This window comes from Filicampus tigris, chromosome 1 (genome assembly GCF_054856515.1).
Source record: "Filicampus tigris isolate MCC_2025a chromosome 1, RoL_Ftig_1.0, whole genome shotgun sequence".
In the NCBI taxonomy this organism is placed as follows: domain Eukaryota; kingdom Metazoa; phylum Chordata; class Actinopteri; order Syngnathiformes; family Syngnathidae; genus Filicampus; species Filicampus tigris.
Window position 1 is genome coordinate 12303037 of NC_141217.1, and position 11724 is coordinate 12314760.

The following is an 11724-nucleotide window of genomic DNA, read 5'->3' on the forward strand; positions in this document are numbered from 1 at the left end:
ATTGTTAAAACTTAAGCTCAAAAGACTTAATGTTTGCTGTGAACATCAATGAATAATATATTAAAGCAATTCTGTGAATGAGATGTTCATTTTGAAGAGCCGTTCAAAAGACAAAGGTTCGTGAACGTCACATCACCAGCTGATAATGAGGGCTGGCTCTTTTTGGATGTGAGTGACAGCCACACTCTCATGGCCTAAGCGAGAGGAAAAGTCATGTGTTGCTTTGGAAACATCAATATATTTTTAACTGTTCGTTCGGAAACATTGTGTGAGTGCACGTGTTGCTGATCTTACTGCAGTTGGCCATGTTTGGACTTCCCCTGCATCTGACTCTCCTACTCTGGATCGGAGGAACATCCAGCACGCAAGGTTAGTTTAAATACATCAATTTCTGAGCCGCTTATTTATCCTCACGAGGGTCGTGCCGCAGCCTATCCCAGCAGTCTTCGGGCGGTAGTAGTTAAGTTACAGTACTTACATTACATGTTAATGCTCAAGAGATGTTTTTAAAGAAGACGTTGAGGATTATAATACACTGCAAATCCTAATGATTCCTATGTGAATGTGGACTGTGTGAATGTGTGCACAGTGGAACAGATTTTAACACCATTTTCCCTCAGAGACATAATGGAAATCAATATCACCATCATTAGGCTAAACTTTTTTTTCTCTGTGTAACATTTTAACAATTCTCACAGTCAGAGGTTTGAAAATAAGCTAACGAGTCGACTTGATAGTAAAACAAAAAAACTTTAAAAAATAAAATAAAAGTGGCAAAGACATGATGAGAATGTGAGTCAAGTTTGTTTATACAACCCATTATTACGAAAGGGTCTGGGTGTGGGTGTGTGTGCGTGGGGGTGTGTGTGCGGGGGTGTGGGTGTGTGTGTGTGTTTGTGCGTGTGGGGGTGTGTGAGCGTGTGTGTGAGGGGGATGCTGCGGACGCATGAGAGTCAATTTCACAAAATAAAGTGCTGTAGGTAGACGCCTCCAGAGAATTGGTTCTCCCCAGGACCTGTCCTGAGAGAAGAGAAGTGGCAATAAAACAGGCCAAACTCCAGATGTCAGGGGGTGAAGCAGGACGAGAGACTTGGTGTGGTTTTTACCAAATAAGAATGTAGAAATTAAGACTTAAGACACGATTTAAAGATTCTGTAATTTCTCATTTGATTCACATAAGATGTTGTCACTGTGAATCTGCTTGACTTTTGTAGCTTCTGGTGTGTCTTACGATATTCTCTTGCTCTTTTTATACCACTTGGTGAGTCAGGTTCTTTTGTGATAAGCATCGCAAAAAGCAACACAAACACGTTAAGTTGCCAAATTGAGGTTCTTGTGAGGATTTGTATGACTTTAGAGGTACATTTGGGAAATTATGATAGAATTCTGAATTGTCCAACATGAATATTTGACGTGTATATCCGTCAAATGGCGCTGAAAGATACGATTTGTAACAATTTGTAATAACATTGTTCTCTCAGGTGAGGTCTTATCTTCTGCCACTGTGAGTGCCGAGGCAGGCCAACCTCTCTTATTGGGTTGCAATGTTACCATGGCAACGGGCGACAGTGTCCATCAAGTGCGCTGGCTTGACAGGCAAAACAAGCTCCTGCTGGCGTATCAACACAACACACCAATCCACATCAGCCACCAAGATCCCAATGTGCAGCTCGCCTCTTGGCAAAAGGACTCCAGCTACATCACCATCGCGAAGGTGCGGCCTGAGGACGAGGGCTGCTACCGCTGCATCTTTGACGTCTTTCCTACGGGCTCACAAGAAGGCGTCACATGTGTCAGTGTGACCGGTGAGTTCAGTCTTTGGCAGGGGTGGGAAGTAACAAAGTACAAATACTTAATTGTATGTGTACTTGATTAGATTAGTGAGTCTCAGTTTCTGTATTTTACTTGAGTCTTAGTTTTTCTGGCAGCTTTTTATTTTGACTCCATACATCCATCCATCCATCCATTATCTATACCGCTTATCCTCACAAGGGTCGCAGAGAGTGCTGGAGCCTATCTCAGCTATCTTTGGGCAGTAGGCGGCGGACATCCCAAATTGGTTGCCAGTCAATCGCAGGGCTATTTTTACTCCCTACATTTGAAAACAGACACCTGTACTTTCTCCATTGTCAAAATAGGCACATTACTTTTTTCAACCTCCGCACAAGATGACACCATGTAAAAATAATAATTGAACGGTTTAGTCAGATGCAGTTGCAGATCTTGATTGTCTTGAGATTTTGGGGTATTAAAGGTAGTAAAAAAGGAACCACTGCAACATGAAGGAACATAAACCAGCATTACCAATTACAGCAACATATTCAAATAGAGAAGCAAGACATGGCCTTATTTTTACAAAAGTGTTTGATGTTGTCTGCTACAGTACATGAATAATTGTAGCAAATGCATTGAGTCTCTGGCCAGGCAAAAAAAAACAAATAATCATCTGGCATTCAAAAAATCTCCACGTAATCTGAAAAAAGTAAGGTGTGTTTTTTCAGTTGTTATCACTCAAAATCAAAATCAAATCAAAAGTTGTTATCTAATTTAGCATTTTGTTAGCCTTCAGAGCATTTAGCGCATGGAGAGGCTTGTCTCCACTCTCTGCTGCAGGTGTGTGTAACACAATTCCCTGCTGAAAAATGGATGCTACTTTGTCTAGCATCTTTTTTTCTGCCTTACACATCCCTACATGTTTGAGCCGAGAAAATATATCTGCTTAAAGCCTCCGGTGGCTGTTATATCTCCCACCAGGGCTTTCCGCGAGCTGAGAAGAAGCGCTAGCCATCACCAAGCTTGCGAGCTATCAGGCTTTTTGGGGTTCCCCTCAGTTTCCTTTTTTAATCCCTTGTTTGACTCGTACACAAACTTTACATTTTCCACTGGAATTGTGACAGGCATAGCCAGACAATCTCGGATTGGGCATAAATCACCTGAGTTAATTTAATTTCATATATCTTTTGATTTCACAAGAAAAACAAACGTCTAAGAATGTTTCATATTTGTCTTTATATAGATGTTGAGTGAAATCGAATGGTTGCTAAGGGACGGCAGCCATCTTTTGTGTGGGGATGGATTAAGGATTATAATGCAATCTACAGTCACTGAGCAGGAGGTTTTTGGTTTTTGTTGGAGGCAAAATCATGACCGAAGTACAAAGTTCAGAGTCCTCTTTTTTGACATCTTCTGCATACTTCTACTTAAAGTACAGTATGTGAGTTTTGCCATCCCTGATCTTTAGTCACCATTCTTGAGCAATGTGGTACAAGTTTGCCTTCACTGCACTCTGTGTGCTATCTCCACAAAGAGGGTTTGTTCCACTCGCGACTCCCGGAATCCCTTGACATGGAAAGATGTTGGCTTATGTCTGATACTCACCACCAGACCGGCTGGGTTTAAAGCCCACCCGCCCAGCCGCCATCCTGCTACCAGTGAGCATGCACAGTTTGAGCCCCAGCCTCCTCTTTGTACTCTTTGTAAACTGGCTCCTGAGGCAGCGCTGCTGTACTGTAAACATTTTACTGCACAATATGGTCCAAGCAGATGTGAGCAAAAAGCATGCGATGACACACCAATATCTTCTTTGTTTCAGCCAGGGTGCATCAAGATGGCAAGAAGGTGGCCGTGAGCGGCAAGCCTACTACCTTGTCCTGCTGGTATAGCCTCCCCGAGCGGGTGCTCCAGGTTCTGTGGAAGAAGTTGGCTGATCAGGGCGGCGACATCACCGTGGCGTCGTACTCCCGAGGTCACTACAACGTACAGGAGACGCTGCAGAGCCGCGTGAGCCTAAGCAAAAGCCTGGGCGACACCCGGCTGGTTTTCACGACGGTTACGATAGAAGATGAGGCGTGCTACTCCTGCGAGTTCCACACTTTCCCAGACGGTAGCAGGAGAGGGATCACTTGCCTTTCTGTTTATGGTGAGTTTGGGCAGAAGTACTCAATCACGCCCCTTAATCAAAATTTTTCAGTAAGGGTTAAAACTGGCCAGTGATTTACTACATCACTGCTACGAAAATAAATTCATGATATCAAAAAGAATTCAAGGTTAGAGGAGGTTGAATTAAGGTTTCCTTTAAAGGCCATAGCTGTCCGGCATTTTAGGTAGGGATGTTCAATACCACCGTTTTTTCAGACCGATACCAGAACGAGTCTTCACTCTTGAATGAACCAAACTCATCTGGGATTTAACGCACTGCTGTCATCATTCAAATTGCCTCCAATTAACCCCGGATCAATTCAAACTGTTGAAGTAGGCTTTCCTGACTTTTGTTTTTAGTAAAGTGATAATTGATGTAAAGTGAACACGGATTCTAAATTCTGACCAAATGTTTGGAAAAAACAAAAATAAAAAGAATACATTTGAAACTGAAAAATAGATCCAAAACGTAATAATCTGCGAGTGTAAAAAATAGGATATTTCAAATCAAAAATCAAATCAAAGTGTAAAAAAAAGAAAAGAAAAATAAGCCTCTGTTTAAAAAACAAAATCTTGTGACCAAAGTGACAAAAAAAAAGAATTACCTGCACATTGAAGCATTTCAACAAAGTGTTCGGTATACATTTTAATTTTAGGTATACATTTTAATTTTAAACAACTATATTTTTTGCAAACACATTTTTGGGGCCTGCATTTAGCACTTACTGATTGAGGCTTTACTTTTTAAGGGAGTCACATTGTGTAACTTGTTGGTATTTTTGTTTTGGGATGGTTTATAAGTCAAGTCATGGCTTGACCCTCCCTCATTTGTTCAGCGTGAGTTCTAATTTCAAAACAACAGTAAGATCTAAAATTATACGATGTTTGCTCCGCCTTACCGAAACATTTTAGGAAACTGCTTCAACAGTTTGTGGAAGGATGACCGGTGCGGAAGAGCATAACTTGAGATAAACTAAAACAAAGAGTGTGAGTCAGGAGAACATGAGTGAACTCACAATTGCATCGAAGAATTATTGGACAAAAAAAATCCTAGCAGACTCAAGTTTTATAAAATTTGCCGATCCGTTTATCGCCATCCATCTGCAGCCTGGGTACTCTTTCGCCGGCCGTCTATCCGTCTTTTTGTCAAGCCGGACCAAATTGTAATCGCCTATAGGTTGGTCCGTCTATCATTTTAAACGGGCTTCCGTTAGCGCTCCCGTCGAGGAAAAAAAAAAAAGAAGGTAGGACTGTATGGGAATTTTTGGGGAAGTTTGCTGGAGCACCTCATCCACACAGGCACTCAGGTCAAAGAGCGTGGTTGGACACAGTTGTGGAAAACAGTCTGGCATTCGTTGTCATCAGGCAGGAGGAGTAGGGCCAGCAAAAAAGAAAGAAAATGATTGAAATGGCTTACTTCTTCGATGCAAGCAGTGGCCGGCAAGGGACCGGGATTGTAATCTGTAGGACCATACGGACCCCAACGAAATGTTTACAACATATGAAGGTGAAAGGCTTCACCTTGCTGGCGTTAAAATTGTCTTTTGGATGTCGACTGAAGTTGACCCATCATTCCCATTTAGTTTTTGGCTTCGGGAAATGAATAAAGAATATATTCTTCATTTGTGGACGGTCGTAGTGTCTGGAGGCGTTTCTGCAAGTTCCATAGCAGCAGTGTTTACTCGGCATGTTTCTTTCTGAGATAAACGGGCCGAAAACAAGCAGCACTAACAGGAGTCGTCTGCGAGCACGCTTCCATGTTGACCCTTGAACCTCTTCCAGTTCACGATAAGACGTCACGCGGCCCAAAAACTCGCGCGGCACGCTATTAGGATTAGCTGACCAAGAACATGCCTGATGTAAAATACATGACTCAAGCAGCAAACTTTCCTGCCTCAAATGAAACAATAATCATCAATGTCAAGTTATAGACAATGACATAGGTGGGCAAAAATTCACTTCCACTTATGCTTCATCCGTCTTTTTTTTTTTTTTTTTTAAGTTTCCCGTTCATTGTTTTTTTCACCTGCAAAATGGGCATCCATCATAGATAGATGATGGATAGATGACAGATAGATGGGCCGGTCCATCGGGTAAGCGGAATGCCCCGCTCTGCTTTTCAGAATGCTGTAGGATGTCTTCCTGGGAGAATGTAAGTTGTTATAGCTAAACAGGAAGTACCAACCTTCGGTTTTGCTTTCCATACGTTTTAGCGCCCAGTCGTACAAACACTTTTGGCCTGTGATGCACATGACATGTAAGAGCTTAGAGGAGGGAACTGGGCCGGGTCTAGGCAGGGGCAAGAGGGGGCCCCCTTAAATAAATAAATATATTATATTTCACATATTTTTATTATCTCATGCTTTTCTCCTCCGCTCCACTTCTTACTAATGTCTTGCTTGCCCCCTCTAATATAAAACATATCAAGTTGTTTCTCGTGTCATGTTTCTCGACTCCGCTCCATCTCCCTTTTAACTCTGCTCAGATTATCGGCCTGCTGTCGACTCGCTGTGAGGGATAGGGTTAGTCCAACAACAATAACCACAATAAAATAAGTGTGCCAAGCATTTGAGACCACAGTGCTTTACAAGGCACTAGTTTAGTGTTCCCGCATCCAAGTGAGTGGATTTGTCAGTCAGACATGGTAAAAGGTGCTGGAGCCCAATACCCCTCAAGATTTGTGGCTGCCACCTCATACATGCCTGTTTAGACCCGGCCTTGGGTGGGAAGTGAATGCTTGAAGTTCAGCCTCCCTTTTATCAGTCAGGAAGGGGAAGCAAGTGTGTAAATAAACCTTAATCTGCCCAGAGTTGTAGGATTTTGAGGGAGCCCATGGGAAAATGTCTGTCCTTTGAACAGTCGCTTGAGCCTAAGAGTTTGAGAACCTATGGGCTAAAAGTCAGCAATGGGCTAAAAGTCAGCAAGGAGTAAAAATAAGTGTTAATGTGAATGGTGACCAGAGGTGGGTAGTAACGAGTTACATTTACGCCGTTATATTTACTTGAGTAAGTTTTGGGAAATGTTGTACTTCGAGGAGTTGTTTGAAATCACTATACTTTTTGCTTGTACTTGAGTAGATTTGTGAAGAATAAACTGTACTCTTATCTTACTTTGCTACATTAGGCTACATTGAACCTGTTACTTAAATCCCCTTCGCGTACGTACGCGTCTATCTCTCTCTCTCTCTCTCTCTCTCTCTCTCACTCTCTCTCTCACTCTCACTCTCACTCTCACTCTCACTCTCACTCTCACTCTCACTCTCACTCTTACTCTACCTTACCTACCTCTGGTGGTGAGCGGGTATAAGTTTCAGCTGTCCGAGTGATCTGGCACAGAATATGCAGGACAAAATGAGTAGATGGCGGTTTTTAAAATGCCTACTTTATCCTACAGTTTTACCCGAGGTGAAAGTGACCCACACGACCTCATCTTCAGGTGTCACCGAGGCCAACTGCACCGCTCGATCGCGGCCGGCGGCAGAGATCACGTGGAACATCGTCGGGAACAACCGAAGTCTCAACACGTCGCTTGTTTCCTTCTACTCTAAGAGTGACGGCCTCACGACGATGACGAGCACGCTGCTCCTCTCGTCTAGGCAGCTCACCGAGCGGTTGATCCACTGCGTCGTACAACATCAGGGCCTTGAAAAACCCCTCTGTGTGTCCCTCAACATACCCGGTGAGCTTTCTACGGCCCGCCTTTTAAATGTATTTTCTAGTTGCATGACCGGTTCATGCTATTCCATTCAATTCATTTCAAACCAATGTGACAATGTCTTATAAATAAATAATGTAAAAAAGCAGGGCGTAAATATCTCATTCATTATTCCAAGTGTTCAGTCATCCAGCTATTCCAGTCATCCTAAAACTTCAAGAACAAAAATGCTCTTGTGTAAAATTTCACCGTGGGATAAAACGTCATAAAATACAACCATCAGCTGCTTGGATTGGCCCAAACCTGAACCCGAAAGTGGCATCCACTTCCACTTTTTTTTTTTTTAAGTGCCAGAGATGAGATCAGGTCGGGAACAAAGGTGCTCAAGTTCATACAATATATCGTGGGGGAAGCCTAAGTAAGTGACTGGACATCATTTCAACCGTGCCCAAAAGGAAAACTGAAATGGTGAAAAACAGTTTAATGCTGTATCTCCACAATTCAGTACTTTACTGGGGAGTTCTGGAGTCTTTTTATTTTCTCAACAATTATCTTCAAACATGTACTATGTAATTAGAAACAGATTTCTGAATTCCCTTTTAAGTCTTTTTTATTTTTAACATGCAAGTCTCAAGCAATTCCAAAGTGAAGTCACCTTATAAATGCATTTTACCTGCAGTATCTTCATAACCAGAGAAGACCATTTCGGCCAAAGAATAATATTGGCCAATTTATCTAACCTGCAGTTGACTCTGGTTCAACTCCATTTCATAGCACAACTTAAATAATCATCATGTATAGTAATGTTATATCCGGGTGTCAATCATAGGATGTTTCACATGCCCAAAAAGTCCTGTTTTGTTTTATTGTTAATGTCATCATCTTCATAAACCGCTTCCAAACCGCTTATCCTGTACAGGGTTGCGGGGAGATGCTGGAGCCTATCCCAGCTGACAATGGGCGAAAGGCAGACTACACCCCGAACTGGCCGCCAGCCAGTCGCAGGGCACACACACAGAAACCGTCACTGAGCGGGAACCGAACCCACACTGCCCGCACACAACTCAGGCGTGTGTACCACTACACCATCAGTGACCCATTTATTGTCAATGTATAAAATGAAAAACAATCAAAGTCTGTCAGGTCATCATGTCTCAAGTCTTTAACTCCCAAGTCCGGGCATGTAATCAGTCATCAAAACAGTGCCCCGAGGTTGACTCAAGTCCAACACAATGACTCGAGTCCCCATCATAGCCTTTGCTTAGAATAGTAGTTCTGGCTGTTTTCATGGGGTAGCTAAATGCGGGAAATGGTTCATTCCTCTCCCACCGCATCTGACCACACTCCCCGCATGAATGTTTTTATGTGTTGCAGTGAGTCCCTTCACGGTTATCATCAGCTTGCTGTGCAGTCTGGTGGCAGTCCTGGCCCTCGTCTGCTTGTGTGTGTATCTCCGTGATAAGTTCTTCACTTAGAAAATGGCTGCACTCCTGGCCGGAGAGAGACTGAAAAAAATCCCTGTTAACAAAAACGTTTTTTTTCGACGAGAATGGAAAAGGTCATCTCCCGGGTTTCAAAGCCACTTTCCACACAGTGGGTGGGTAAGCTTGTCATCACTCTGATTCCCGCTCGCACCTTTCTTTGGAAAGTGTGACGGTGTTTTGAGGCCCTGTTCCCTTTCATCTGCCCACAAAAGTTCCAATTTCACAACTTTTGAAACCCTTCACTGAAATACTTGTGACATTGAAATGTTGTATTTATCATTTCTCGTTTCATTTAACCACTGTAACTGTTTTGCAAGTGGAATTTTATATCATTACTAGATTTTTATATATTTTACTATATTTGTTGGGATTGTGAGATTTGTCTAAAATGAATGGCTGGATAAGTAAGTGCTTTGACTGCCTCATATTGAGGCTACATTTTGAATACCCTCTCATGTATTTTGATTGCACTAGAATAAAAATCAGTGCAGAAATGTCTTAGCCTTTGTCTTTTCTTGTCCAAATCTCATCCTTTGTTCCTCCTGAACAGAACAGCAAGTGTTGTTTACAGCCTGGACAAAAGGGCAAATCTCCCCTGTGGGGGAGGAAGACGGTCGGGAGGAGGCTGGTACTCCGGTTTCCTCCCACATTCCAAAAACATGCATGGTAAGTTGATTGGACTCTCTAAATTTCCCCTAGGTGTGATTGTGAGTGCGGATGTTTGTCTCTGTGAGCCCTGCGATTGGCTGGCAACCAATTCAGGGTGTCCCCTGCCTACTGCCCGATGACAGCTGGGATAGGCTCCAGCACGCCCGCGACCCTTGTGAGGATAAGCGGTATCGATAATGGATGGATGGATGTTTTTAGTGGCACCTCACTGAGCCAGCAGGATGTGCAGGGGAGGGACCACATCCTGCCCGGCAAACAGTCATTACAAAGCGCACAACTGAGGAATGTAAATTGGTTGTATGACCTTATCCATCCATCCACCCATCCATCTGTACCCAGTTTATGTGATATAAAAATAATTGACCAAAATAATTAGTTTCAAAATAGTTTCCGCCATTAACGTATAACCTGTACAACGGAATTAAAAAAAAAAAAATCAATCTTTTAGCGAGTGTAAAGCCCCTAGGCCACTGAGGGCCGAACGTTTCTGATTGTTGGCAAAGGTAGAAAAATGCTTGTTCACGTCAGTTCAATGCTGCAAATGTTCGTAAAACGTTCGCCAGGCGTCGACAACACCACAACGCTTCACCGTGTTCTTTTGTCATGAGCTGAGCTTTTCTTTTTGCATTGTTGAGCGATTATTTAATTGTAAAAAAAAAAGAAAGAAAAGTCATGTTGCATGTGCTGCCTTACTTCCTGTGTTCTGCACCATCCTTGTAGGCCAGTCTTTTTAACGATCAAAACTAACTCTTTAAGACGTCCAGCGCTTGAGAGTATTGTGTTCTAAAAGCACATACAGTCCGATGTATTTGCAGTGACTATGAGAAAAAGAGGAGGGGCCATGGAATCTTGTGTCACTTTGAGAAATGCTTGGTTTAGTGGTCGCGGACAGGAAGAGTGGCACACCAGTGACCTTGTGAGGTTATTGTTACTTGTTGTGGGACTTGTGAGTTGCAGGTTTTGTGTGCATGCGAGAAAGGGCTTTTCACAAGTGTTGAGTATGCAGAAGTTTTACTTAAAGGGACAATGTGAAGAATGTTTTGATTTTTCAATGACCAGATAACGACCAATCACGGCTCACCTGTTTTCTGAAGCTGAGCTATGCTTGGTCATTACCTGAGCCCTGAGCAACTGTGATGTCATTTTCAGTAAACAGCAAGTGACAAAATGGCCGTCCCCTGAGATGGATAAAAAACAAGTGGATTTTCCTTCGCAACTCATATTCTACAAACACAATTGTAATCGGAATGCCGTGCTTAGACTAGTGCAGGCACATAACACATATTGTTGTAATGAAAACACTGGCATGAAATCCACTTAATCTAGTCAACTGAAAGTCAGCTGCAAACAAGGTGCTTGCATCACATTATCAACGAGTTCTTGTCTTGGAAATGGTGCTATCCTCCTCCACAAGCACTTACCTTTTCCTGGTTGCATAGACTTTACAAAATGTCTATTCCCCCTGTAAAATATAATAAAGGTACTATTTTAAAGGGAAAGTCAACCCAAACATATCTTTTTCAACAATATGTTTTATGCAGTTCCACTAGTAGAAAAAAAGGCAGTCTGATAAATATTGAGTTTGTGGAATAAGAGTTAATCCACCCGTTTTTATCCATCTCAGGGGGCGGCCATTTTGTGGCTTCTGTCGACTGAAAATGACATCACAGTTGCTCAGGGGTCAGGTAACGATTAATCACGGCTGACCTGTTTTCTGAAGCTGAGCTGTGAATGGTCGTTACCTGAGCCCTGAGCAGTTGCGATGTCATTTTCAGTCGACAGAAGTGACAAAATGGCCGCCCCCAGAGATGGCTAAATACGGGTGAATTTTGCTGCTTAACTCATATTCCACAAACGCAATATTAACAAGAATGCCGTGTTTCAACTAGTGGGCCTTCTGGGAACATATCTTTGGAAAAAATTTGTTTGGGTTGATTCTCGCTTTAAGGTTGCTGTTCCTCCACAGCGTTAGATGGCAACATTGGACCCTCAAGTGAGG

The 11724-nt window shown here is 42.7% G+C and overlaps 1 protein-coding gene across 2 annotated transcripts; it reads left to right on the plus strand.

Moving 5' to 3' along the window:
• Positions 1–224: 224 nt before the first annotated feature.
• Positions 225–9550, plus strand: LOC147152801 (OX-2 membrane glycoprotein-like). 2 transcript variants are annotated; one of them, XM_086019753.1, is made up of 5 exons: positions 225–369; positions 1482–1805; positions 3593–3919; positions 7312–7596; positions 8947–9550. In XM_086019753.1, the coding sequence occupies exons 1-5, from the start codon at positions 306–308 to the stop codon at positions 9045–9047; spliced, it is 1101 nt and encodes a 366-aa protein (XP_085875879.1). In that variant the 5' UTR covers positions 225–305; the 3' UTR covers positions 9048–9550. The 2 variants fall into 2 exon arrangements, with proteins under 2 accessions (XP_085875879.1, XP_085876678.1); XM_086020552.1 differs by having other exon boundaries at positions 7354–7596.
• Positions 9551–11724: the final 2174 nt, after the last annotated feature.

Coding starts and splice junctions, on each gene's coding strand:
- LOC147152801 (XM_086019753.1), top strand. CDS start 306: ATGTTTGGACTTCCCCTGCATCTGACTCTCCTACTCTGGATCGGAGGA. Junction 370..1,481: donor AGGAACATCCAGCACGCAAG/GTTAGTTTAAAT, acceptor TTGTTCTCTCAG/GTGAGGTCTTATCTTCTGCC. Junction 1,806..3,592: donor CACATGTGTCAGTGTGACCG/GTGAGTTCAGTC, acceptor TCTTTGTTTCAG/CCAGGGTGCATCAAGATGGC.